We start from the raw sequence: 27,594 nt of genomic DNA, 5'->3' as shown, positions 1-27,594 counted from the left end.
TTATTAGATTTTCAGAGATTTTACTAGTGGGTCAGCTAAATGGAACAAGGGACAGAGAACCACCCCCTGCCAAGTAGCTTCCCCAAGAAAGACTTCATTTGCTTTGGGGGGCTGCCGTGGGGCTTCCTGAGTTCATCCTCTTGCGCAGGGATAACAATCAACAAAATGACCTCTGGGCAGCTTGCTCCCTGAGGATTCAGCCGGACAGCAGTCTTCTACACACTGAAAAAGAAAACCTGGCATCGACCCATCTCTCTCACAGGCATCTTTTTACCATCAGGGAAACTGAGGCGACCTGCTTCAGGTGATAGAATGTGGGTACCATTAAAAGGTGCCAGATATTTGTCAAGTGTTTTATTTTTACTAATTTGCACTTTTGACCTCAGAGGTCAAAGTATAAATCAGATAGAATAAAATTCCAGTCTTCAAAAATCCATAGGAACATCCTTTTGCTGGGTTACCTTAGATGGAGCATCATTGTTAACGAAGACCTAACCCCCCCACCCCCACCCCAAAGGTTTGCCATACATAGGTGTCTGGGCTACACATGGCAGATTACCATCTACATTATCTATCCCAATGAGTTTTGTAGATTAAGGAATGATGAACTAACCACATTTGCGTGTTGATACACATTACACACTGTGTACGTAATATAATGATCATCAGCCATCTGTTAATCTGCCAGCCATTTGCAAACTTGGCTCTTAATTGCTTAGCATCATAGTTATTAAATATAATTTGTTTTGGTATTTTTATTTGGCAGACAGCTGCAAGAAAGATGCCAATTGGGAAAACGGGCTTCAAAATCAAAACATGATTTTATTATAACAAACATATACATACAAACTCACAGAGGCCAGAGAGGAAACAGACTAGGAGCTGATGTACTGGGGGTTTAACCCTGGAATCTGCTTCCATTGCTCAAGGTCTGTCTGATGATTAATCTGAGAAGACAGTGCTGTCGTGTGCAGACCGAGTGGATCTCCATCTCTGTTTAGTGACCACAAGCAGGCGTCACTTTCTAGGCAACCAAAGGGAAGCTGCCTGCAGTTACGTGCAGCAACTTCAAGAGGGCCATGGGTTTCCCAGTCCTCTTCAACGTCCTGGGGAGCCCCACAGGAAAGTCCAACCAAACACCAATATGGATGTTTCCTCTGAGAACCATCCAGAGCAACGCAATGCAAGGCAGCTCACCAATCCCGTCAGGAGCAGGAGCGATCGATGTACATCATCCAGAACATGACTGCTTAGAGGCAAGTGAGGGAAGCTGACTAATCCTCAAGAGCCTCAGCCTGAAGGGAGTTCTGCAAAAGGGCTACGGAGCTGGAAACATCATAAGCTTCCTGGCCAAATGGCTTCATCTGTGCAGGAGTAAAAAAGAAGCCAGATGAACTCAAGGGCAGGAGAAAAGGGAATGCCCTTGGGAACCTTTCAGGGTCTCAATGAGCAAATGAGCAATGGCAGGCAAGCTGTCCAAAGGAAACACAGCTTGCCCATCACACAGACCACAGGGGCATGTCCAGAGCTTCCAAAAACAACTCCTGAATAACCTCCACTGCTGAAAGAGAATCACATACCACTTTTTGAAGGAACTTGCCAACTTGCTTTGCCCACGGACACCTGAAAGAAGGGGAAGAAGGGCAGGGGGTTAAGTTCAGGATCTTCCTCCTCTTAAGACAACAAGCCTTCCTCTCATTTTTAGCTCTTTACGCACATTCCCCAAGGACGCTGCATCAACAACCCAACACATGGAGTCTGTTTTGCACTCCTGACCATTGTGAGGACTAGATGGGTCAGCTGGCCTGATCCAGCAGCCAGGCAATCCTTGGGCACTTTGGCCTGGCTGAAACATGTCACTGGACAACGAGGCTGCCTCTTGCTTACTTGGATGGAGAACACAATCGTGCATAAACCGCCAGTGTGTGTGGCTGGAAGGTAGCCTCCTGTATAGATCCATTACTTCACCGACTTCTGCCTCTGGGCACAGCCTCCAGGGGCATATGCTCCCCCTTCAAGGTAGCCCACAAGGGAACGTGGTCCTTGGACTGAAAAAAGGTTACAGTGTCTTTTTGACGGGAGTTCCATAACTGGGGTGCCACCACGGAAAAGGTCCTATCCTGTGTCAACACACAGTGAGTTTCAGCCAAGAGCAGGATCTCAAGAAAAGCTTCCCCAGGCAGCTTTTTCGTATAGGAGAAATGATCCTGCAGATATTCAGGTGCCATTTAAGGACAGGGGTGAGGAACTTCATGCCTGGAGGCCAAATGCGGCTCCCCAGGTGTCTCTACCTGGCCCGTGGGACTTTCCCCAGGCCACACCCCCTCCTTGAGTGCTTTCGCCTGTTGGAATGTTGCCTTTAACTCTCGACAATGACTTGTTTGTTTATTTTACAAATTTATATAAACTGCTTCACAGTCTGGAGCCACTGAAGCAGCCTACAAGATAAAAATGAGATAAAACGCAAAAAAACTCAGGCCCTCAAAACAAAACCATGCCTACAAATTTTAGAAACAAGAGACTTTTATACAGATGTACAATTAATGCATCCGCCTGTATGGACGATAGAGAGGGATGTGTGAGTGTGTGTAGAAAGTAACCTAGTGTGCAAAGGTAAAATCTGCATTCCTCGCTCCGCCAACTTTTGCCTCTGGCCCCACCCACCACTAGCATGTGGCCCCCAGAAGATTGTCCAGAAGGAAATGCAGGCTTTGGGCCAAAAAGGGTCCCCACTCCTGATTTGAATTTTCCCCTTGGAAAACTAGGTTGCTAAAGAAAAGCATAGCTGTGGCAACCACAAAAGGTGGTACTCACACATGCAAGTTTTCCACAATAATATTGATGATGGAGGTGCCGATCAATGGCATGTATCTATTCCTGGACTTTAGGAAGAGGCACAGCAGTTCCCCCACGTACTGAGGGCCAAAGTGTTGCAATCTGAATGGAAAGGAAATCAAAGAAAGTGTCAAGTCTGGTCATTGCCTGAAACTCTCATATGATCCTTGTCAGCATCAGCCCAGCCGGAGCTACTAATGGACTTACCTTAAGTCATTTGTCCAACTACCAAAGCCCCCAAGGAGATTTACAATGGTCTTGAAAACAAGGTCCCAAGCACTCCAGGGCACGCATATTAGTGGAGAAAGTGGCTTAGAGCACCTTTCATCAGCTGGTGCCCAGGACTCCAGTTCCCCTCTGCCCTGGCCAGCACAGCCATGCTGGCTGGAGGTGATGGGAGTTCTGATCAAAAGCTCCTGGAGGGCACCAGGCTGGTAAAGGCTGGCTTAGAGAAAAGGACCCAACTCTTGTGACAGACAAACACTCTCCTACCTACACAGCAGCTCACGTAAGCCAGCTTGATTTACATCAGTGAGACATTCAGGCAGTGGGCAGGACACACACACGAGCACCGATCCTCAATAAGAAGGGATGAACCACAATCCATTTGCTGACAAGTACTAAGCCCTTACCTTGAAATTTTATACATTTTAATTTTATTAGTGTTTAACACAAACAAAATAAATTTATTAGATTGCTCCTGTTTTCTGGCTGTCCAGCATCAATCCTGCAGGCGTGATTCTGACTTTGCATAGAGAACTAAGGACAGTCAGATAGTGGGAAAGAATGCCATGCCCCATCTCTTCCAGTTTAGGGGGTTCTGTGGAGGATGCTTTGTCTAAGAACCCCCCAAATCCTGTTCTGGGTTTATCTTTTAAACCAGGGATGGGAAACCTGTGGCAATCCAGCTGTCATCATCTCTAGTCAACATGGCCAATGGTCAGAGTTCCATCCGCTCTCTGGAATACCTGCAGAAACAGTGGCAAGTTTTACACACCTCCTGAAGACCCCGCTATTTAAGCAGGATTTCCCTGGCTCCCAAGATTAATCACACTGCTGTTTTATTATTTACTGATACTCAACAATGTTTTACTCATGGATTCTGTTTTGACTGACATATTTCTTTGTATAATGTTGTACGTACAGTCTTCTTTTATGACATTTTGGTCTTCTATGTAAACCGCTTTTGCATATTAAGCGGTATATAAATATTATTAATGATAGTGCTTTCTCACCTGAAGCTTTGAGTACTCGGCCTGGTGGCCCAGCAAAACAACTCAGAGAGGTTGCCTGCAGACTGCCAGTGTTTTTGGCAGGGATTCAAGCACATACCAGAAATTTTGGTTTGTGCAAGTGGATGAGAACACTCTTCTACCCTGGTCAACAAATCCACTCTCCACCCCAAAGTAACAAGACTGTTCAAGGTTAGGAAAAGAACAGGGAAATGCAGGGAAATGTGTGGAAAGAACAAAAGATTAACAGGAAGATGTATAAGCAGCCACAAGCAAATCAGGATGAATACTCATCATATGGCCTCCCCTCCACACACAAAAATTTCAAATAAAGCTTAGTAAGAAGTGGACATTGTCTAATCTCCATGTAAGGTTTGTGCAAGCAAATCGGGATGAATGCTCAATAAACAGGTCACTTTGGGGAGGCCTCAGAAGCCGACAGAAAGCAGCACTGATTCTGCCCATGCAGTCAACTAGGCCTGTTTGAGGAAGTCTTTCTTAAGCCTCAAAAGCCGTTGGCCTACAACTAAAAAGCAGGCAACGAAACATGACAGGCGAAGTAGCAATTTCTCCCACTCGGTGCAGCTCAACCCTCCGGGGCGAACCTTGAGAATGACAAAACCCAGGGGCTTTGTAAACGCCAACTTACTGTCCCAGCATTTCTGCTTTCTGGCAACAGAGCTCTGCGAGAAGCAAGGAAACAACGCTGCGGAGAACTTCCTTGTGAGAAACCAGAGGCTCCAGCAGCAGCTTCAGAGCCCACAAGTTATTCTGCGGGAGGAGAGGAGAGAGAGAGAAAGCAACATGGCAGGCTCAGCATTTGCCGGCACATCTAACTGAAGCTGAATTTCGGAAGATTCGGGACAAAGGGAAGGACAACTTCTCCACACAGCACATAGTTAAAAAGAAGTAGCGATGGCCACTAACTTGGATGCCTTTAGAAGGAGATCAGGAAAATCTTGGAGGATGAAGCTATCAGTGGCTACCAGCCACCAATACTGTCTTCTCCCTCCTCCACAGCCAGAGACAGTGTGTCTCTGAATTCCAGTTGCTGGGAATCGCAGGGGGAGAGAAGGCTCGTGCACTCAGGCCCTGCTTGCTGGCTTCCCAGAAGAGGGATCTGGCTGGGCAAACCTTACCTCAGCTGGGAAGGGGAGCAGCCTCGGACAAGCCTCCCGCCTTCAGTCTCAGCCCTCCCTCTCCGTTGCCCACCTCAAAGAAACCCAATCAAGTTTTTGCCCAGCCTGTTCTTCCAGAATCTAGAGGTGAGCCTATTCCGGAACCCCAGCATCCTGAGACCAGCGGAGCATTAAGAGGGTTTGGTCCTTACGACAGGAAGTCCCCGGTTGAAATTTCACCTCGCCCTGAATGTGCTGGGTGGCCTTGATCAAGTCACAATCCTCTTGGTTTCAGCTGCCCCTCGCGACTGTCTGCAACATGTTAACACTGGCCTACCTTACAGTAATGCTGTCCAAATAACCAAAAGAATGTAGGTGAAGTGCTTTGAACACTTGAGTGCAAAAACCCAAGAAGAAAGAAACACAGCAAGGCCTTAAGACCTGGTAAAGTTCAGAGGCACTAAGTATGCAAACTGGCAATTTCCCAACTCAGACCTTACTCCAGACCTGCATGTCTAAAGCAATCCAAGGCACAGAGACACCTTTCCACTCTAGGGACAATAATGTTAACCCAACTGACCGAGCAAGCCAGCCTCCACAAATCTGTTGCTCTCAGATGTTTTGGACTATAAACAGCAGGCGACGGCAGGGGCTGATGGGAGTTGTAGTCCAAAATATCTGGAAGGCACCAGGGCTGGGGTAAGCAGTACTGGAATAACATAGGTAAAATGCCATATATAAATACTTCGTATAATTATTCTGCCTTCTGAAGTACAGAAGAAGAGAGAATGTTACACTGGGCAAACAGAATCTGGTTTCCCCGAGGGCCCCTGATTTCATTTAAAAAAGAAAAATGTACAAAATGCAAGGATTACACACACACTCTCTCTCTCCCTCCCCCCCTCTCTCTAATAGGAATAACGCTTAATATCTTAAGATGGAAGATATTGGGGCAGGGGGGAACTTACCCCGAAAGCCAGCATGATTTCTAGGAAGGAATGCAAGGTACGGTATTGCTCCAGAACCATTTCCTGAACTCCCTGGACCACAATAATGAGGCCTGCTTCCAAGGGTGACTACAAGGAAAGCAGGCAGAGAAAAGTAGAAGGGTAGGGGGAAAACCCAGGCAAATATGAATGCACCTCTGCTCAGGCACCTTAAATCTTTCTGGACTCATCTAGGCCCACAACTTAGGGAAGGGTCAGTTGGCTCCAGACTCATTGCACATACGTTGCATCATGGGAGATGGCTGTGAGCATGAAGACCCTGTATTTCACACAACAGAGGGAAAACCATCATCCTGGGCTAGTAGCCACTAATAGCCTTTATCCTCCATGTGGGTACCGAGAGAGTATTTGAAGGAATATACGAAAGCAGGTCAATGGGTTAAATAAAATGTTCTAGAGTTTTCTAGGGCAGGCAAGCCTAGAGCCTAATTAATTTAAAACAGGGTTGGGGGGCCTGCAGGGCCCCAGATGTTGCTCGGCTCACCTATCCCTGACCACTGGTCAGCCAGGCCTGACGTGAGTTGGAGTCTCCAGTTTCAGTTCCCAGGGCTCTCTTCTTTCTTCCCATCGTTCCCTCATCCTCTGCGAAAACCTTCCTTTCCAGGCTTTTGAGCACTTGCCACCGAAGGCAGCCAGGCTGGGCTCATACACTTTGGCACAAACTGCCGAGAAATCAGGCGCCCCGAGGGAGCCGATGTGCTAGTCAGAGTGTACTTACCCCCAGGCCAAACACTTTCTTAAGAGCAACGTTAGCATGGTCGTTGCTGGCGAGTTCTTCCATAACGCAAGACTCTCCGAGGACCATCTGCAAATGAAGTTGCAGCAAAAAGGGTCAAAAGAGCAGCTGGAGGCTTGACAACCAGCACAGCCCTCCGCCTTCCCTTCCTGCACACAGGAGAACGGCAGCAGTTAAAGACTTACCTTGTTGCCCAGGCTTTCCCCGACCCATAAACTCAGACCGTTCTATGTGCTTGAATCCTCTCAATTCCTGTTTGCTTGTTTTTTAATGTATTTATTCTTTATTTATCATTACATTTATATCCCACCTTTCCTTCAAGGAGCTCAAGGTGGCATGCAAGCATGGTTCTCTCCCCTCCCAGCTTTATCCCCACAACAACCTTGTGAGGTGGGTTAGGCAGAGAGACAGCAACTGACCCAACGTCATGACAGAGCAGGAATTTGAACCCTGGTCTCCCAGGTCCCAGCCTGAAGCTCCAGCCACTACACCACGTAGGCTCTCAAGTTAAGTGCAGCGGCCTTGTCGGCCGTTCCTGGTGTCTGTACCCCAGGGGTGGGGAAGCTTTTTGAGACTGAGAGCCACATTCCGTCCTGGGCAACCTCCCAGAGGATTGAACTGGGGCTTTCCGCATGCAAGGCAGGCAACTCTACTATTGAGCTGCGGCCCATATATCTATATCTATATCTATATCTATATCTATATCTATATCTATATCTACACACACACACACACACTCAAGTGTACGTATTGTTGTTTTAAGCTTGTACTTTTGCTAGACTTCAGCTCCCCTCAGCCCCAGCAAGCCAGTGGCCAGGGATAACGATGGGAGTTGTAGTTCAGCAACATTTGGAGGGCCAAAGGTTCCCCGTACTTGATACAGAGGGTTCAAAGCACTCCTCAAACATTACCTGTTTTCCTTACAACAACTCCGTAACTGTTCATACTGCAGCACTGCAAAGAAGGGACTGAGGGCAGGAGTGCATCGCTAAGGCAAGATAGGTGCCCTCACATTTAAGAACAACATCCCCCCCCCAACTCAAATGCCACTTGGTTACCTCCTGGAACTCCTGAGATGGTTCTTTCAAGGTGGCGGCTATCAGGCGGCCATCCGCTCCCAAAGCAGGGTGGCTGGCAAAAGCCATTATCACAGAACTCCAGGATTTGGGCTGGAAATAGAAATGGGGCTGATTTGGTACAAGAACCTAAGGGGCTGAGGCAGGTAACTGGTCATCCTCCCCACCTCCTCCTTGGTTTTTGGATGGTGGAAAAGGAGAAGAATTTCCATGCATGCAAATTCTCTGATCTCTCGGCCTAACCTCAACTTCGCAGGGCTGTGAGGCCCTCTTAGACGTTAGGAAATGGAGCTAACCCTGACGCTGTACATCTCTGGAATGCTTTTTTCTTCATTCTTTTGAAAACAGTGTCTGCCCCACTAGGTAGAGCAGACTCAAAGACCGCGTCCATTCACCCAAGAGGCAGGAGAAAGACTGAGCCAGTTTCTGAACAATGCTGCCTCCTACTGGATGGAGAGGAAAGGGACTCTCCCCCCCCCATACACACACATATTCTGGACCACTGGGGAGCAACCAGTAGAGTGGAAGAGACCACCTCCTTCAGCAGCCTTGATTTTGGGCAAGAGTGGAAAAGGTGGGTGTGTGGGGGGAGACAGAGAGCATCACAAACACACTAAAACAGGTACTCACATCTGTATACAATGAGGTGTTGCTGTAGAGTAGCCTGAATATCTGTTTGAGCAGGAAATGCAGCTTCAGAGGAGCTCCTAGGAAGAAGGCAGAACTAAAAATCATACCGTGTACAGCAGAGATAGCCAGCCTGGCAACCGTGGGTGCAAGTGTGCATGTCAGAACTTCCTACGGCACCTGCAAAATGTCTCAGTAAATATCCGCTCAAAGATCCACAACGCACGAGAACTGTTTGTTCTTCCTGCTCAGTTCGTATTTGCACTGGCTCAGTCTTTCCTACGTTGAACACACCCTGCACACTTCATTGGATGCCAGGACTGGACACCCACCCTCCCATCCTGAACAAAAGAGAGGTGCAAAAAGCTTCTGTCTGCAAGTGGCTAATGTAGGTGCCTTTCTGCTATTGTGCAGTTTTGTGGCCCTGCCTTTCTGCTCTTTTTAGAGGCGACAGCCACTTTGTGTTATTCCACACCCCCACGGCAGCCGTTTGTGGCCGCTGCCCACAGCACACTCTTAAAATTCGCAGTGGGTCCATTAGCCCCCAAAGATTGACAGCTACAGCTAACGTACAGCAATCAGCACACAGTAGCTAGCACCGAGATGGATGCTTGATAGCCAGCCAGCAGAAGCAAGACCTGGATCAAGGAATACTTGCCTACAGGATGCCACTGTGTGGAGTCCTCCAGATCCCTCCCCGAGGGAGTCTGCCCTGTGCAGAACATCTTCAGGTAGACCTTGAACTGGAGCAGGGACAGGCGGCGGGCCGTGCAGCCGTTTCCAGGGTAGGAAGTAAACAGGGCGTATGCAGCACCAGCAAAGTCCCCACTTTTGCACATGTAGAAGGGGAGCTTGTCTCTCCACTTCTGAATCCTAGAGGGTGGGCGAATGAGAGACAGTGAATTCCAGAGCAAGAGCCAGGCAAATTGGCTGTAGCAAAACACACACACACACAGGGGGTCCCATGGCAGTATTAAAATGGAACAATATTTACTGTTCCATGAGACTACAGGCTTGTAAATCACCTCCCCCTCCTGTCTTGTAGGCTTGCTTTCCATTTCTGGTTTAGCACAAAAGTTGGCCATGGCGGGTGGGCAGGGTGGGGGAGGGAACGGAGCTCACAGCTTGATTCCAATCCTCCAAACCTATCCTCTGAACTCAGCTTCCATAAAAAATAAATAAGTATCTGGATCAGCCTTCACTTATGCATTCCCCATGGTGAGACAGGCACATTTATTGGGAAAGGGCCATAGCTCAGTGGAAGATCACCTGCTTTGAAAGCAGACGTTCTCAGGCTCAGTACCCAGCACCTGTAGGTTGGGCTGGGAGTGCCCCCTGCCTGAAACTCTGGAGAGCTGCTGCTAGTTGGTGTGGACAAGACTGAGCTAGATGGACCAGCTGTCTGACTCAGTATAAGGCAGCTTCCTATGTTCCTATTTACGTAAACGGACCTAACAGGGTTCAGCTCCTATGAATCTTGGAGAACGCCATCTCTTTTCTTATGCTGCATAGAGCGAACACCACTTGCCACAAACAAAGGCAGAAAGCACACAGACAAAACCTGCGCCTCCTTCCTAGCAGCAGAACTCCACTCTCTGCTGGTCCAACAAAGTTTAGTCCTGGGCCCAAATATTACTCTGAAGGAAAGCAAAAACACTGTCTCCGGACTGCTGAGTCCTGCTGCTGGTAATCACTGGAAGTGATCTTTCAATTGTTCTCCTGCCCTTAAAGATTGTTGGTGTGCAAGCTTTAAATAAAGTTCCATCAGTAGATAGAAGAAATTAAAATAAACTCTCCATTGAGACCTGTGAGCAATTTCAAATCACTTACCACTTGGAATCACTGCATTTCACCACCTTCAAGTAACGGACCAGCTCCTTATATCTGCGAAAGGATGCCAGGCACTATCAGGACAGGCATTAACAACTACCTATGGGTGCTGAAAGCTCAACAAGCTGTTCCAACGTTCCGCTACCCCAACAGATATGGCTTAATGAAGGTACGATCCAGGCTTTGATGCAATAAACAGGGCCATGGCTTAGTGCAAATGTTGTGCCAGCTCCGAGGGAAGAGTCTACAGTTGCTGTACTTCTCCCTGGTCCTTTTAAGCTCAGCGTGGTGCAGTAGTTAAGTCAAGGTTTGGCTTAGCCTGTCATCCAAACCCAGGATCATTAAGCTCTCTCCTTAACTGTCATCTGTGGTCAAGGTTTGCTCTTGGCTACAGATCGTGAGTAAGAAGCAGACAGCTGGACCATAATCCCGGGTTTGGACATGCTAAGTCAAACCTTGATTTAGCTGCCATGCTGCACTGAGCTAAGAGGATTAGGACAGCCCTCTCCAGGCACCAGCAAGTTTGCTCGGTCCCAGCAAGCCACCGTTTAACTAACTGAGATGTGCAAATCGAGCCACAGAATCCCCTGCTAGCCCAAGGCATCTGTTTGCAACACACAGGCCAAAAGTGACCAATGCCCTCACCCCAAGATGGTAAAGTTCCTCTGGGCTTTCAATTAAGAGAAAATGTTCCTAGTCCTCATGGTTAAAGCAGTAAATATTCAGTCTCACAGCAAAATTTCCAGTACTCTCAACAACTTTCAAAGCTTTTTTAAAAAATGTTTTTACAGTTGTTTTGTTTTAACGTATTTCAAAGTCTGTTTTTATGATGTTTTAGAGTATTCTGGGTGTTTTGTTTGCTGCCCTGCGCTCCTGCTGGGAGGAAGGGCAGGATGTAATTCAAATAATAATAATAATAATAATAATAACATAAATAAATAAATAAACCTTCCCCATGTATTTCTTGCTACAAATGAGCCACCAATATCAGACAAGTTTACAAAAGGTGGCAAACACCTTTGGGACACACCCTACAGTATCTGGAGATAAGCAGAGCACAAGACAATTGGGGAGGGTTATCCCCCCATCATGGGGAAGGACCACTTCTCAGCAGTGGAGCACTTGCTATGCATGCAGAAGGTCCCAGGTTCAATCCCTGGCATCTCCAGGTAGGGCTGGGAGGGACCCCCTGTCTGAAACCATGAACAGCGGCTGCCAGTCAGTGCAGACAATACTAAGCTACATCAGCTTCCTACGGTCTGCCTGTGAGCTGCTCTCAAGGGCATGATGAACTGCAGTTGAAGGTCAAACCCGGCACTAAACTCTGCTCCTTGGTCTCATCCAGCAAAGCAGCTCTTTCATGCTGACATTCTCATCGTTCCCTGTGTACTCACTGCCTGCAGTCTTCCATCCTTTCAATTCGTGCCTCTATCACTGGGACTATTTCCCAAATACATTCTTTCTTCCTTTTATGCTTCCGTTTGCCAGTGATGTTTTGGCCTTTTAAGACAGATGTCAACAAGCCATGATCCCAAGGCAAGAAATTCAGGCTGAAATGAAAACAAGGCAATGGTTAGAGTTCACGATCGAAGCAAAGACAGGACCATGCCAGGAATCTCATCTTCCCCAGAGTCACAGGCTAGCTGGAGTGAGCACGCACTGCAAGAGATCATGTTGACAGTGGTGCAATGGTAGCCAAGGAAAGATTTTTGTGGGGAGTACGTGGGATGTGCTGTCATTAATTTAGACTTTGCTGGTACTATCAGTTTATAGTGGCCTTAATTTACTAGTTTATCACCTACAGCTAATATATACATTTCCAACAAACCACACACCTAAACCTGTTTTTAATAGCGGGTTCAAGTTTGGTTTTGTACACAGCTACAGGAGAATCTTTGTTTTCCATCTTTATTAATAAGCTTATTTACCCCACCAAATACTTAATTTCTCATCAATGTTCTCATTTGCTTATGCCAGCCTTCGCCAACCTGGGGACATTCAGATGTTTTGGACTATGATTCCCATTAGCCCCAGCCACCATGCTTGTAAGAGTTGCAGCCCCAAACACCTGGAGGGTGCCAATTTGGGGACGGCTGTCCTATGAAGGGGAAAGCGCAAGACTTGAGAATACACTCCTGGGTGGGCCTGCCCTCACCAAAACTTGATCCCACAATGGGTGGAAGAAAACAAAAACATCCCTCACTGTGCAGAACACACACACCTTTCCTGGGACTGTTGCAACCAATACCTCCCCCCTTTGAACACATCCCATCTGTCATTTTGTTGGCATCTGCACTGGTGCCTCCCTGTTTGCGGAATGCTGTCACTGCTCAGTTTCCATCATTGGTGACTTTTTGGACCAATTTGAAAACATTCCTGTTGACCCAGGTTTTTGATAGCTGAAGGAGCCTGTCTCTAGCAACCCAGATATCACTGAATGCAAGAACAGCTGTTTTTAGAATGCATTTTGTTTGCTTGCTTAATTGTTTTGTTGATGTGTTGTTGACCCCTTGGGCTCCTTCGGGAGAAAGGATGGGAATACACATTCAATAACTAATAACAAAGAAACAAAAGCATTCTGCTAGCAAAAAACAAACCAGAATTGTTTTCCCTTTTCAGAGGCGCATAACGCAGCGGAACACTGAGGACCTGTTTTAGCAAGTTCTCTCCCACACCGCATGCAAGGTCTTTACAGGAAGACGAGTTTTAAAACAGTGGGCATGTTCAGCAAAAGCAGGGGGGTTGTAAAAAAAAAGAATTCTATAAACCAACTACACTGGTAGGAATGAACATCTTGACCTAAAAGTTGAAGCAGCAAGCATACCTATCTGCGAAGGTGTAGCAGTGAACTGGAAGAGGAATAGACTGGTAAAAGCAGGTGAGTTTGTCATACAAAGCTTTTGGGAAGTCATTCAGCACCAGCAGCCTCTGAAGTCGTCCAGTGATCCTGAAATATTAGGAAAAAACATGATGACTAATTAAAAGAAGAGTCTCGAAAGCAGCCTTCCCAACCTGGTGCCCTCCAACAGTTCTGGACTACAACTCCCACCAGCCCCTTGCCAGCACAAAAACATCTGGAAGGCAGCAGTTTGGGGAAGGCAACTTTAAAGACAGTCGAGTCACTTTTATCAGATTCCTCGAGGACAAGCCCCTTTTCCCAGCAAAGGAGTGTGCATCTGACAGTGGACTGACACCTGCACAGAGATCCCAAAGGAGGAAGCAGAGCAGCCCAGAGAAGCCTGGGAGCAGGAGAGACTCAAAGCATTGGCTTGCCTTCACCTGGGAGCCCCAGGAACTGGGGCATTATCCCCCCCTTTGCTAATTCTGCCAGCAGGCTGCTTTCCTCAGACAAAGCAGGCGTTGCTTTGGAGAGTGCTGGGAGCGGAGGACTGGAACAGATGGGTAGAATCAGAGAATCATAGAATAGTGGAGTTGGAAGAGGCCTATAAGGCCATCAAGTCCAACCCCCTGATCAATGCAGGAATCCAAATCAAAGCATTCCCGACAGATGGCTGTCCAGCTGCCTCTTGAATGCCTCCAGTGTCAGAGAGCCCACTACCTCTCTAGGTAATTGGTTCCATTGTCGTATGGCTCTAACAGTTCGGAAGTTTTTCCTGACGTTCAGCTGAAATCTGGCTTCCTGCAACTTGAGCCCATTATTCTGTGTCCTGCACTTTGGGACGATCGAGAAGAAATCGTGGCCGTCCTCTATGTGACAACGTTTCATGTACTTGAAGAGCGAAATCATATCTCCCCGCAGTCTTCTCTTCTCCGGGCTAAACATGCCCAGTTCTTCCAGTCTCTCCTCATAGGACTTCCTTTCCAGTCCCCCGATCATCCTTGTTGCTCTCTGAAACTGTTCCATAGGAAAACCGATGGAACTGGCAAGCAGGAACACAAGGAGCTGCCTTATGCCGAGTCAGACCTTTGGTCCATCTAGCTCAGTACTGTCTACACTGACTGGCAGCAGCGTCTCTCCCAGCCCTACCTGGATATGCCAGGGATTGAACTTGGGCCCTTCTACATGCAAAGCCCGTGCTCTCCCACTAAGCTACAACCTTTCCTCAGATACACAAGAGGGCTTGCAGGCTGTCGCCGTGTCAGCTATCGGGGCAGGAGGATGAGCCAACATCAGCACTGGGAGATCTCTGAGCACAGCAGTTTTGCAGAGTTCCCTTTTCATGCAGCAGGAAGACTCAGGGAGAAAGCGCACTGGTCGGGCACCAAGCTGCTCACTCACTAATAAACATCTGGCACCCCCCACATCCAACCAACTCAGTTTCTGCATCTTAGAGTTGTCTGCATAGCTTTCGCAGCCTCTTTTAATGTGGCAGGTTTTGCAATACCTGCCTTTATCTGTATTGATGGGGGGTATGTTCCTTTTTATTATGTATTTCTTGCTTTGCTTGTTAGTTACTTTCAGCGTTTTATTGCTGTAAGTCGTTTTGGGTCACTTCTGCAAGGAAAGCGACTGATACGTAAAAATAATCATAATAATATACCACCAGGATGAAGAATCTTGCATTCTGAATAATTCTATCCTTCAAAATCACAGAAATGTCAGGATGTTACTTTTTGCAGAGAAGGGTCCTGTACACAGTTTCAAGGCTCCTGGCAGATGGAATCACTTAAAATAATGGTAGGTGAAAGCCGTGCTGAATTTAAATGCAAGAAGGGAACAGATTTTCCCCAAAGGGACTTAATTTTTTCATTAACACTTCACTACTTTTCCATTTGGTGTGAAGAAGGTGAACAGAAAAGCCAAAATGAGAAAAATCACACGAGTCAAGACATATTTGGATGCCCTCATTCATGAGGCTCCGAGGAGTGGGGAGAGAGTGCAGCAAAACCAAGGTCAGGGTTGGCAGGCTTTTGTCTTACAGAGGTTTGGAGTTTGTGATGGATTTAATTCTCTCCTCCACCTCACCAGCATCCCCCATAACATCTAGAGCAAGTCCCCCCAACCTGATGGCCTCCAGGTATTTTAGACAAATGGGGCTGATGGGAGTTGGTGCCCTGCAGATGTTTTGGACTCCAAGTTGGGGAAGGCTGATCTAGGGTTTCTTGCAGCAGCCATGCATTTAGCACCATGATAGCCTTACCTGGACATGAGACAAGGGACAGCCTGGTTCGGCGAGGCCAAGTGACCAGAGGTTCGTGAATAGCTAACCAAAAAAGAAAGAGAAACAACGAACGCCAAGTTCCATCACTCTGTTTGCCGGCATTTCTGTAATCATGGACATTTTCCTTTGAAAAAGCTTGGTCTTTTGTTTTGCGCATGCATAGAGTCGGCCCCAACCTTTCCCAAAATGCTTCTGTCCACTGCAGACCTTCCCCTCCCGCTCTGCTTTCTGAGGAGAAGAGTACTCCAAGATACCCTTATTCTATTTCTTCAAACATGAATTCTCCCCCCATAAGGAATCTGCTTCTGTGCATCAACAGTATATGAAGACTGCAGAAAGCCCTCCCTCCAGAGTTAGCATTACAGAAACCTCCAATGCATTTTGGTCTGAGATAATCCAGAGAGGTTTTTCCAGCCCTGATAGTTCCATTTTTATGGATGGGAAAACTGAGGACAAGAGAGGAGCGTACTTGTAGACACCTAGATATTTGTCCTGTCCTTCCAGGTCCAACCCCTGCCATGCTGGGGATTCTGTATTCTCAGGGCTGGATGTGTGCTTTACATTGCAACCCAATCGCTTCACTAGTGGCCATGTTTTATAATCCGTATTTCCATTTCCTTACAAGTAAAGTGTTGGGCTTTACCATGCTTTGACTAAAACCAACACAGCCATCAAGGTCTAGACCAGCATTTTCACAGGCTAGATTTGGCCCATGAACCAGGAGTTGGCCATCCCTCTGCTATGCCCAAAAGAAGCCTAAAGGATGACAGGAACACCATCTTCTATTCCTTTGCTCTATTTCTGCCTCTTTAGCCAACAATCTAAAGAGAGAAGAGTTGCAGAGGCACAGAAACACCACCAGCCCATGTAAATCTGGCAGGTTACTTACGGAGTGAGGTCCTTGTGGAGGGCAATCTCTCTGGCTGCTCCCAAAAGCATGAAGACCTCTGCTTTGGGTCTCTCCTTTTCAGCCTGATCTACAAAGGCCATTACAAGATCGGAAACAGAAGTGTAGCTTGAAAATCTTAAAGAAAAAAAAGGTTCTGAGTGATAGATTTGATATATGGAATGGCTTTTGCAACATTTGACACAGGATTAGAAAAGAACATGCAATCAGAAGTTGACAAATCAGCATACTTTACAGGAAACGTACGAAAGGTTGCCTGTAGACCTGCCTTACCCAATCTGATGCCTTCCAGATGTTTTAGACTCCAGTTCCAAACAGCCCCAGCATCATATGGCTGTGCTGGGTGGGGCTGGTGGGAACTGTAGTCCAAAACATCTGCAGGCCACCAGTTGGCAAACTCCAATCTATATATTCGCCGCATGGGACAGTTCATTACAGCCTGGTTGTTGGGAAGATATATGCACTAAATCAAAAAGGACTTACTCCTGAGGGTGCATCCACAGGATGGCAGCCTTAATATCCACAGCAGATTCCGAGGAATACATTCGTAAACACATACCGACAGGGTTTCCTAGGAAGTCTGTCAGGGAATTACCTGTGCGCAATACACGGAAGGTGGCAGCGGCATTCACCACACTGCCCAGGAGCCAAATTCTGATAGCAAAGACATTCGTGAAAATCCGAAGAAATGCTCTCGCCAGACAGGTATTTATTATACTCCACAGAAACATCACCCATGAATTTCTGCAGGAGCATTCCTGCAGCAGAGAAGGGTGGGGGAGGAGGTAAAAACCAAAAATGCTCATTTCTTTCCAATACATACACACTGTCACTTAGGAAGGTGCCGTTTCCCTGCAACACTGTCCTGTGCTTCAGGTAATGCTACAACAGCAGTGGCTAGCCTGTGGCCCCTCAGAGGTTGCTGGACTCCAGATCTCATTGTCCTTGACCACGGGCCATGCTAGCTGTGGTTAATGGGAACTGAAGTCCAGTGCCTGATCTGGGCTCTCTGACCTGGGAGGAGCAGCGGCAGAATATAAATTTAATAACAACATCATCTGGGGGGCAACAGGTTAGCCAAGCCGTGCCAAAGCCTTGAATGCAGAGTCTCACGGGGTTCGTTCCCCTGGGCCTAGGGCTGGCCTGCTCAGAAAGTCTGCTGTTGAATTCAACGTCTTTGATATGCACTGCCAGGAGCAGCTTCAGACTGTGCTCTAGAGACATCGGGGCAGCTTCCGCCTGACACCGGAGGGACCTTGATCTCAGGCCCCTTCTCGCGACAGCTGACGTGAGCTTTCAGCGCCACGTTATCAGTCTTGACAAACATGTAGGCTAGATGGATCAGGCTGGAGGATTGCGAGGCCAAACCTACAGCTGAGTTTCCAGCCAGTTAATGCTGTGAAGGGTGTCTGCCGGAGACCAGGGATCCTTGGATTACTTGTCCCCCAACAGTGTGGCCCTCATCCAGACAAACTGGCCTCAGTTGTCACTGCCACTCTCATGGGCTTCTATAGAGGGATCCCCCTGTTGAGGTTTTGCAGCCTGAGCCAGGATTCCTTGACATTGCTGGAAATGGCCGCCTTCCAGTGGGTCTTTGTTGGCCACTCACCCCCACATCGGACATCTGCATCTATTTCTGGGAGCTCCAAGTTGAATGCGGAAAGACCGCCGGTGAGGGCAGAATTCCACTGATCCTTCCAGTATTTACTTTTGTTGTGAGCGTTGCAATGGCAAAGTGAAGGAGTTGCCCAATTTTTACACTGGAGGGAGGAGGAAGAAAAAGGTTTGACTTGATCAGATCGACAGTATCCTAAGTTCCTCGCTGCCTGAAAATGGTTCCCACTACTGCTTATTAAAAAATTTTGGTTATCCGTAAGCACTACCCTGCTAGATTAAGTCTTATTATCAAGTCCACCAACCTGCTTCCAGAAGCAGCCATCTAGATCACCCTGGATGTTCACCTTCAGGACAAGAACGTAGCTATACCAGTCTCCAGTGCCTCCCAACTCCCAAAGCACATGAATATGTTTGTATAACCCAGGGATCACCAACTTTTGGAGGACAATGGGTACATTTGCCAAGTAGAGAAATGGCCATGGACACCAAGCACACCCCACAACCACACACATGCATGTGCCATATGCCCCAGAAATTAGGCTTGAAAAGAGTGTTTGGGATTTTTACACAGCCTATTGGGGCGAGGGGAGGGGAGATCTTCCTGGAGAGTGTAGCTAGGGAGGCCTTTCCTCCTAAGCTGAAATTTCCACAAAGATCTCAGACCCACAACCATTAGGCTTGAAGAAAGCCTTCTATTGGAACCAACAAAAGTCCATTTTCAAATCTAACTGCGGCACACGGGGATGTTTTCAGGGTGTGGAGGGAGTCACAGTTGGGAAGGAGAGAGTTAACTTCCCCCCAGTTGTCTCTCTTACAAGCAAAAACACACTGAAATTGTCCCGCTCTGCTGCAATTAGACTTCAAAAAAGCCTTCTATTTGCTATTCTTTCAATAGAAAGAACGCTTTGGTCCCCAGGGGAGGCCTCCACAGGCATAAATGCACCTGCAGGCATTAAGCTGGTGACCCAAGGTAAGGTATAGCCCAAGCACTAGAGCGAGACAAGAGACTCTGCAGAAACTGTCACTGCCCACACCCCAAAAGCCCTCCTTACCTCCGCAGTAAGCTTATCGCAAATGTAGCAGTGGCACTGGCTGCACGTCTCTACGTTCCTCCCAAGGGGGAAAGACTTCTCACATTCCACTCGCCTAGAAGCAGGTAAGAACCAGCTCGAAGTTGTTAAAGCACGCAAGAACAGAGCTTCCCTGAACTTCCAACTTTAGATACGTCCTCACTCTAACATTCACCTATGCCAGGGCAACCCCCCAGGGGGTGCACACCAGGGGTGGGTGGAATAGATGGGCTTTTAGTCTGATTTAGCTGCAGGGCTCTTATTTATTTATCTATTTATTACATTTATATACTGCCCCATAGCCGAAGCTCTCTGGGCGGTTTACAGCAATTAAAAACAATAAAAACAAATATACAAATTTTAAAACACAAAAAAACAATTTAAAAACACAATTTAAAAAAATTAAAAACAATTTAATTCTGATCTTACAATGTAGAGCAGGAAAGTGAAAACTACTGCCACAGCTAACAAGGGACTGAATGAATGGTAGGGAGCTGAGGGCCCTCAATCTTCTAAACCAGGGGTAAGGGAACTTTTAGCCCTCCCAGATGTTGTTGGACTACAACTCCCATCATTCGTGGACATGCTTGCTAGGGCTGATGGGAGTAGTAGTTCAGCTTTGGTGTCCCACACCTGTTCCAGACTATTAGTATTGCCTCAGTCCCATGGCAGTCCCACTAGGTCTGCACCAATATGGTTTCTCTAAGACACCCAGCTCTTTCTCCCAGTGGGGGGGGGTATTCCCTTTTGTTCTCCTCTGTAACAAGATACATACTCAAAGGGGTAAGTCGGGCAGTCGTATCTTGCGTGGGGCATCACTTTTGCTCGCTTGCAGAAAGTAACTATGACCTCCTCATCTGTATTCTCCTCTTGCAAGGGAAATTCTTCTGTCAAAAGACAAAGACACTGGGGATCATTTCACTGCAATTCTAAAAAGAGAGCATTTGCCCAGAGCTCATGCTTTTTAAAAGAAAAAAATATGGTGGTCTGAGAGTTAAGGCAAATTTATAAATTCCATTTTGGTAAGGCAGAAAACAGACTGATCCGAAAAAGGCTGGAAAGAAAAACAATTAAAAGACCACATAGAACTTGTAAAAGCACCATTCTTTTAAGACCATCTTCCTTTTCAGCTTTGTTTAGCAAATGGGATTTTCCCCCCACCATAAAACAATCACCTAAGCGTGCAAACTCAGAAGTAATTCCCACAATGAGAATTCTTTCCTTGTAGGGCCACATTCTGAATACTGTCTCTCTAATACCACCTTCCCTAGAACACTTAAAATTGCCCCACTGACACTATGTAAAGAGGTTAATAGCTGCAGCCAAGCAATGCAGGAAGCATTAAAAACTTGCTTTCATTCACAGCTTTATTAAAAATAAAGCTTACAACTATACTAAAATAGCATATTCAATTAACAAAGATTATATGACAAACTTCAAGTATGTAATATCACTTAGACCTGCTGTGATTGTTAGCTCTTATCACTTTTGTTCTCCTGAGGCTGTGATTATGAGGGTTTTTTTCCTACTTCCTTTAATGGCTATAATATTTGATTACTTGACAATGAAAATTTACAACAGTTATGAAGTACATGGTGCCCAAATTATTAAAGAAAACAACATAGGCTCATAGTTAGCTATGTGCCTGGGAGGCAGAAGAATCCCATACAGTAGTACAATCCAGACAATCCTCCCATCTAAGCATTTTACAGTATACAGCCTAGCAAATAAAAGCCCACAAATGTTCCTGGGGCATTTTCTTTTTTAGCTAGACTGCTTGCCCTACACTAATCATTTGTCACACATTAAAAAAAAGAAACTGGTCCAGAAGTTCCAGCTGGTGCAGAATGCATTGGCTAGACTGGGACAGGAAGCTCTTAGCATGCAACATCTCTGCTAAAACATACGCACTGGCTGCCCATATGCTACCAGGCCAGGTTACAGGCTCCTGTGTTGATATATAAAGCTCTGACTAACTTAATTCCGGGATACTTTAAGAACCACCTGACCATTTATATCCCAGCTTGATCAATGAGATCCTCTGAAGTTCCCCATGTTACAGAGACCCACTTGGCCTCAACCAAAAGTCAGGGATTTAGTGTTGCCAACACTATGCTGTGGAACACTCTTCTGGCAGAGATTCAGCAAGTCTTCGCTTTTGACTTTCAGACGTCTCATGAAGTGTTTTTTTGTGCTGACAGGCCTATATAGCTGTTTAAAATGTTTTTTGAGCAGCCAGTCATTTTAATGATTGTTTTTAAATGTCTTTATGTTGTTGTACACCACCCTGATGTTTTCCAAGAGGGCAGCATAGATTAGATAGATACAAAAGACACAATACACCAACTCTTTCCAAATACTCTGAATCATCCTGGCTTAGGCACCTGAAGGCAATTGTTCGTTGCCACAAGCACCTAAATAAGGGGCTTTTAGAGGTCTGGTTTTTAAAATGAAAGCACAATTTGTCAAGTCGCTTCCAGACTTTTTATTGTATACAGCGACTGATAAAGAAAATAAATAATAAAACAGAAATAATTTCTTCTAGTTTGTTTCATTTCATCCTATGCACTGAATTCTGAAGCAAAGCACAGAACAAGGAACCCACTCACATATTTCAAAAGGACAAAATTAGGATGTTTCCAGAGACTCTGCTTGCAACACTGTAGCTTAAAAAAAAAGCAGCTACCTGAATCCTCAACCAACAAAACAGAATTCTCAGATTCGCTTTCATCAATCAGGATGACGCTCCCCTCTTCTTCGGTGGACTCCATGGCCACTGGACACCTAAAGCAACTTGTCAAGGCTAGAAAAGGTTTATGGGACAAATATCAGAAAAACAGACAGAGAAAGAAGAAAACTAAAGGCATTTGCCACTGATGTTCTCCCTCCACAGCAAAAGTGACTCGCCCAGCTTCCTCATCATCAGTCATCGGAGAGAAATGCTCAAAGGTTAGAGCACCTGCTTTGCACGCAGAAGGCCCCGGGTTCAATCCCTGACATCTCCAGGAAGGACTGGGAAAAGATTCCTGCCTGAAACCTGGAGCATAGACAGGGCTGAGCTAGATGGGCCGGCGGGCTGACTGGACATAAGGTAGCTTCCTACATTCCTATTTAAAAATGGAAAAGGACTGCCTTGAAGTCAGTCTCGACTTATGGCGACCCTATGAATAGGGTTTTCATGGTAAGCGTTCTTCAGAGGGGTTTTCCCATTGCCTTCCTCTGAGGCTATTCCTCCCTAGCTGGCTAGGGCCTGCTCAGCTTGCCACAGCTGCACAAGCCAGACCCTTCCTTGTCCGCAACTGCCAGCTGGGGGGCAACTGGGCTCCTTGGGACTATGCAGCTTGCCCACAGCTGCACAGGTGGCAGGGCACGTCACCCCTGAGCCACTCACGGTGGGGATCATCTTTAGCTGGCCCTGGACACCCGGGAGACATGAACGGGGATTTGAACTCACAGACTCTGGACTCCCAGCCAGGCTCTCCTCCCCACTGTGCTAGACCAGGTGTTTAAATCGACCCTTTATTCAGAACCACGAGGACTAGAACCTTGCCTTTTTAAGGAAAGGGCCATTCGCTATTCAGTCTCATCACACACACCTCATTTTCGCACAAGCCGGTTAGGGGAGGGGAATCCTGATCTCCCCACAGCTTATTCGCATCTTTACCCTCATCCCTTCTGCACAATCTTACAACGCCAACCACACCACATGCCGCACACCCACAAAACACTATATACGCCCGCAAAAACATCACACCGCGCCCACACAAAAACACGGGACACGCGCACGCCGCACTCACACAAGTCACCGTCCCTCGCCCGCCTCCAACCGCCGTCGCTCGCTTCAATTCCCGCGCCAGCTGTCCTCCCTGACGTCACTTCCTGCCCGCCCGCCCGCAACGTCCCTTTCCATCGTCGGCGGTGGGAAGGCCGCAGAGAGATAAGAACTTGTAGAGTGATACAGCCAGCTGCGTGGAGACGGTGCTTCCGGGTTGGTTTTGGGCCCTCAGGGGCAGGAGGGAGAGTTATCCATAGAGACTAAGGTTGCCAGGTTCAGGGCCTGAGACTGGTCCTGTATCTTTAGGAGAAGAGAAAGTCAGCTGAGTGCAGGTGTTCTTGTAACCCTGTAATGGGAAAAACCACAAGGTGGTCTGTCTAGCTTGATAGTGTCTACACTGACTGGCAGTGGGTCTCCCAGACCTGGAGATGCCTTTGGGGATTGAACCAGGGACCTTATGCATGCAAGGCAGATGCTCTACCGACTGCTCTACCCATGTGAAACCGATCAATTTCACTCCCACCCCTACATGAGAGTAGCAACTACAGGAACCCAGGAAGCTGTCTTATACCAGATCAGACCCATTGGTCCATCTAGCTCAGTATTGTCTGCTCTGACTGGCAGCAGCTTTCCACAGTTCAGGCAGGCAATCCTACATTCAGGATTGTAGGACAATGGTCTTTTGTCTGGCAGAAGCCCCCGGCTGCAGCAAAAGGAGGATCATGCTCTTTCTAACCCAGGCCTTCTTTTGGGGGGGGGGGAGAAATGTGGTTTTTAGTGGTTTGTTGTAAAGTCTTTGCTGAAAGTAAACAACTTCTCTTACACTGCAGTCCTGTGTATGTCTACTCAGAATTAAGTCTCATTCAGTTCAATGGGGCTTACTCCCAGCTAAGTCCTATATTCACTTATTTCCTAGTAGATATATAAGTCCAGCATTTCTAACCACAAGCATAGGAGAAAGGCAGCTTTTAGATTAGACCAAAACAATAGATCTACACAATAGTGGAGCTGTACAAATCAACATGTGTACACTCTTTCACACAAGCATTTATATCTGGGTAGAGACAGCTTGTACCTGTGTTCAATGTAATGTGTGAATAACCCTTGAGGCTCTTCCCAGCATCAAACGTGAGGAAGAAATATAAGTGGTCCCTTTGGATCTCCTGCCCCCACTCAGAACCGTTCCAGGCCAGTCTTTGCCAACTTGGTATCCTGCAGGTGTTTTGAACTACAACTCCTTTCAGCTCCAGACAGTGCTGGGCTGGTGCTGATGGGAGCTGTCGTCCAAAACATCTGCAGGGCACCAGGTTAGCAAAGGCTTCAATAGATCGTTATGTACATAAGCCTTCCCAGGGCCTGGACAGCCCTGAAGGGTACCTTTCAGATGTCCGTGTTGATGCATGGATGGCAAGGACCGGAAGGAGCTGTGTTTTGTCAGGGCAGGGCCAGAGGTGTGGACACACAGCCCCTTTCTGCACACTTTGCCCCTTCACCTGAGTAACATGTGAATGCAGATGATGTAGCTTCAAGAATTGATGCCCAAGGGTGCTTGCGTTCCTCCTCCTCCCTCTTCCTCCCTTTTTTCCTTTTGTGTCGTGTCTTTTAGATTGTAGGCTTGCTAGCAGGATTCCTTTGGGTTTTAATATGTGTTGTGTACAAGGCCTAGAAAATTATAAATAACAACAAAATTATAAATAACAGCAATAACTACTAGTACTAGTCGTGGTGGTACATCCCTTAAGAACATAAGTACATAAGAAGAGCCTGCTGGATCAGGCCAGTGGCCCATCTAGTCCAGGATCCTGTTCTCACAGTGGCCAACCAGGTGCCTGGGGGAAGCCCGCAAGCAGGACCCGAGTGCAAGAACACTCTCCCCTCCTGAGGCTTCCGGCAACTGGTTTTCAGAAGCATGCTGCCTCTGACTAGGGTGGCAGAGCACAGCCATCATGGCTAGTAGCCATTGATAGCCCTGTCCTCCATGAATTTGTCTAATCTTCTTTTAAAGCCATCCAAGCTGGTGGCCATTACTGCATCTTGTGGGAGCAAATTCCATAGTTTAACTATGCGCCGAGTAAAGAAGTACTTCCTTTTGTCTGTCCTGAATCTTCCAACATTCAGCTTCTTTGAATGTCCATGAGTTCTAGTATTATGAGAGAGGGAGAAGAACTTTTCTCTATCCACTTTCTCGATGCCATGCATAATTTTATACACTTCTATCATGTCTCCTCTGACCCGCCTTTTCTCTAAACTAAAAAGCCCCAAATGCTGCAACCTTTCCTCGTAAGGGAGTCGCTCCATCCCCTTGATCATTCTGGTTGCCCTCTTCTGAACCTTTTCCAACTCTATAATATCCTTTTTGAGATGAGGCGACCAGAACTGTACACAGTATTCCAAATGCGGCCGCACCATAGATTTATACAACGGCATTATGATATCGGCTGTTTTATTTTCAATACCTTTCCTAATTATCGCTAGCATGGAATTTGCCTTTTTCACAGCTGCCGCACACTGGGTCGACATTTTCATCGTGCTGTCCACTACAACCCCGAGGTCTCTCTCCTGGTCGGTCACCGCCAGTTCAGACCCCATGAGCGTATATGTGAAATTAAGATTTTTTGCTCCAATATGCATAATTTTACACTTGTTTATATTGAATTGCATTTGCCATTTTTCTGCCCATTCACTCAGTTTGGAGAGGTCTTTTTGGAGCTCTTCGCAATCCCTTTTTGTTTTAACAACCCTGAACAATTTGGTGTCATCAGCAAACTTGGCCACTTCACTGCTCACTCCTAATTCTAGGTCATTAATGAACAAGTTGAAAAGTACAGGTCCCAATACCGATCCTTGAGGGACTCCACTTTCTACAGCCCTCCATTGGGAGAACTGTCCGTTGATTCCTACTCTCTGCTTTCTGCTTCTTAACCAATTTCTTATCCACAAGAGGACCTCTCCTCTTATTCCATGACTGCTAAGCTTCCTCAGAAGCCTTTGGTGAGGTACCTTGTCAAACGCTTTTTGAAAGTCTAAGTACACTATGTCCACTGGATCACCTCTATCTATATGCTTGTTGACACTCTCAAAGAATTCTAATAGGTTACTGAGACAGGACTTTCCCTTGCAGAAGCCATGCTGGCTCTGCTTCAGCAAGGCTTGTTCTTCTATGTGCTTAGTTAATCTAGCTTTAATAATACTTTCTACCAGTTTTCCAGGGACAGAAGTTAAGCTAACTGGCCTGTAATTTCCAGGATCCCCTCTGGATCCCTTTTTGAAGATTGGCGTTACATTTGCCACTTTCCAGTCCTCAGGCACGGAGGAGGACCCAAGGGACAAGTTACATATTTTAGTTAGCAGATCAGCAATTTCACATTTGAGTTCTTTGAGAACTCTCGGGTGGATGCCATCCGGGCCCGGTGATTTGTCAGTTTTTATATTGTCCATTAAGCTTAGAACTTCCTCTCTCGTTACCACTATTTGTTTCAGTTCCTCAGAATCCCTTCCTGCAAATGTTAGTTCAGGTTCAGAGATCTGCCCTCTATCTTCCACTGTGAAGACAGATGCAAAGAATTCATTTAGCTTCTCTGCAATCTCCTTATCGTTCTTTAGTACACCTTTGACTCCCTTATCATCCAAGGGTCCAATTGTCTCCCTAGATGGTCTCCTGCTTTGAATGTATTTATAGAATTTTTTGTTGTTGGTTTTTATGTTCTTAGCAATGTGCTCCTCAAATTCTTTTTTAGCATCCCTTATTGTCTTCTTGCATTTCTTTTGCCAGAGTTTGTGTTCTTTTTTATTTTCTTCATTCGGACAAGACTTCCATTTTTTGAAGGAAGACTTTTTGCCTCTAAGAGCTTCCTTGACTTTGCTCGTTAACCATGCTGGCATCTTCTTGGCCCTGGCGGTACCTTTTCTGATCTGCGGTATGCACTCCAGTTGAGCTTCTAATATAGTGTTTTTAAACAACTTCCAAGCATTTTCGAGTGATGTGACCCTCTGGACTTTGTTTTTCAGCTTTCTTTTTACCAATCCCCTCATTTTTGTGAAGTTTCCTCTTTTGAAGTCAAATGTGACCGTGTTGGATTTTCTTGGCAATTGGCCAGTTACATGTATGTTTAATTTAATTGCACTGTGGTCACTGCTCCCAATCGGTTCAACAACACTTACATCTTGCACCAGGTCCCGGTCCCCACTGAGGATTAAGTCCAGGGTTGCCGTCCCTCTGGTCGGTTCCATGACCAACTGGTCTAGGGAATAGTCATTTAGAATATCTAGAAACTTTGCTTCTTTGTCATGACTGGAACACATATGCGGCCAGTCTATGTCCGGGTAGTTGAAGTCACCCATTACTACCACATTTCCTAGTTTGGATGCTTCCTCAATTTCATATCTCATCTCAAGGTCTCCCTGAGCATTTTGATCAGGGGGACGATAGATCGTTCCCAGTATTAAGTCCCTCCTGGGGCACGGTATCACCACCCACAACGATTCTGTGGAGGAGTCTGCCTCTTTTGGGGTTTCAAGCTTGCTGGATTCAATGCCTTCTTTCACGTATAGAGCGACTCCGCCACCAATACGTCCTTCCCTGTCCTTCCGATATAGTTTATATCCAGGGATAACCGTATCCCACTGGTTTTCTCCATTCCA

The 27,594-nt window shown here is 46.7% G+C and overlaps 1 protein-coding gene across 4 annotated transcripts; it reads right to left on the bottom strand.

The window, feature by feature from the left end:
• Nucleotides 1–802: 802 nt before the first annotated feature.
• Nucleotides 803–23,213, bottom strand: LOC133371934 (uncharacterized). Of its 4 annotated transcripts, XM_061599983.1 has the most exons (20): nucleotides 22,976–23,213; nucleotides 21,865–21,981; nucleotides 19,954–20,065; nucleotides 19,161–19,254; nucleotides 18,101–18,251; nucleotides 17,087–17,249; nucleotides 16,474–16,608; nucleotides 15,564–15,626; nucleotides 13,286–13,408; nucleotides 11,856–12,011; nucleotides 10,462–10,515; nucleotides 9,290–9,504; nucleotides 8,635–8,711; nucleotides 7,987–8,097; nucleotides 6,911–6,997; nucleotides 6,154–6,261; nucleotides 4,717–4,838; nucleotides 2,815–2,937; nucleotides 1,581–1,623; nucleotides 803–1,364 (listed from the first exon to the last, which is right to left on the bottom strand). In XM_061599983.1, exons 2-20 carry the CDS (start codon nucleotides 21,947–21,949, stop codon nucleotides 1,275–1,277), a joined length of 2,112 nt encoding a protein of 703 aa, XP_061455967.1. In that variant the 5' UTR covers nucleotides 21,950–21,981; nucleotides 22,976–23,213; the 3' UTR covers nucleotides 803–1,274. The 4 variants fall into 4 exon arrangements, with proteins under 4 accessions (XP_061455967.1, XP_061455965.1, XP_061455964.1 ...); XM_061599981.1 differs by lacking the exon at nucleotides 2,815–2,937 and having other exon boundaries at nucleotides 22,976–23,147; XM_061599980.1 differs by lacking the exon at nucleotides 6,154–6,261 and having other exon boundaries at nucleotides 22,976–23,147.
• Nucleotides 23,214–27,594: the final 4,381 nt, after the last annotated feature.

This window comes from Rhineura floridana, chromosome 17 (genome assembly GCF_030035675.1).
Source record: "Rhineura floridana isolate rRhiFlo1 chromosome 17, rRhiFlo1.hap2, whole genome shotgun sequence".
NCBI classification, from domain to species: Eukaryota; Metazoa; Chordata; class Lepidosauria; order Squamata; family Rhineuridae; genus Rhineura; species Rhineura floridana.
The sequence above is the reverse complement of the archived record's forward strand: the minus strand, read 5'-3'. Positions and strand labels throughout refer to the sequence as shown.

What these genes read in the sequence shown, in the direction of transcription:
- LOC133371934 (XM_061599983.1), bottom strand. Translation starts at nt 21,949, where the DNA reads ATGGAGTCCACCGAAGAAGAGGGGAGCGTCATCCTGATTGATGAAAGC. An exon ending in TTTGTTGGTTGAGGATTCAG is followed by an intron (nt 20,066 to 21,864) that starts GTAGCTGCTTTT and finishes GTCTTTTGACAG; the next exon opens with AAGAATTTCCCTTGCAAGAG. An exon ending in CTCCACAAGGACCTCACTCC is followed by an intron (nt 15,627 to 16,473) that starts GTAAGTAACCTG and finishes TTTTTTGGTTAG; the next exon opens with CTATTCACGAACCTCTGGTC.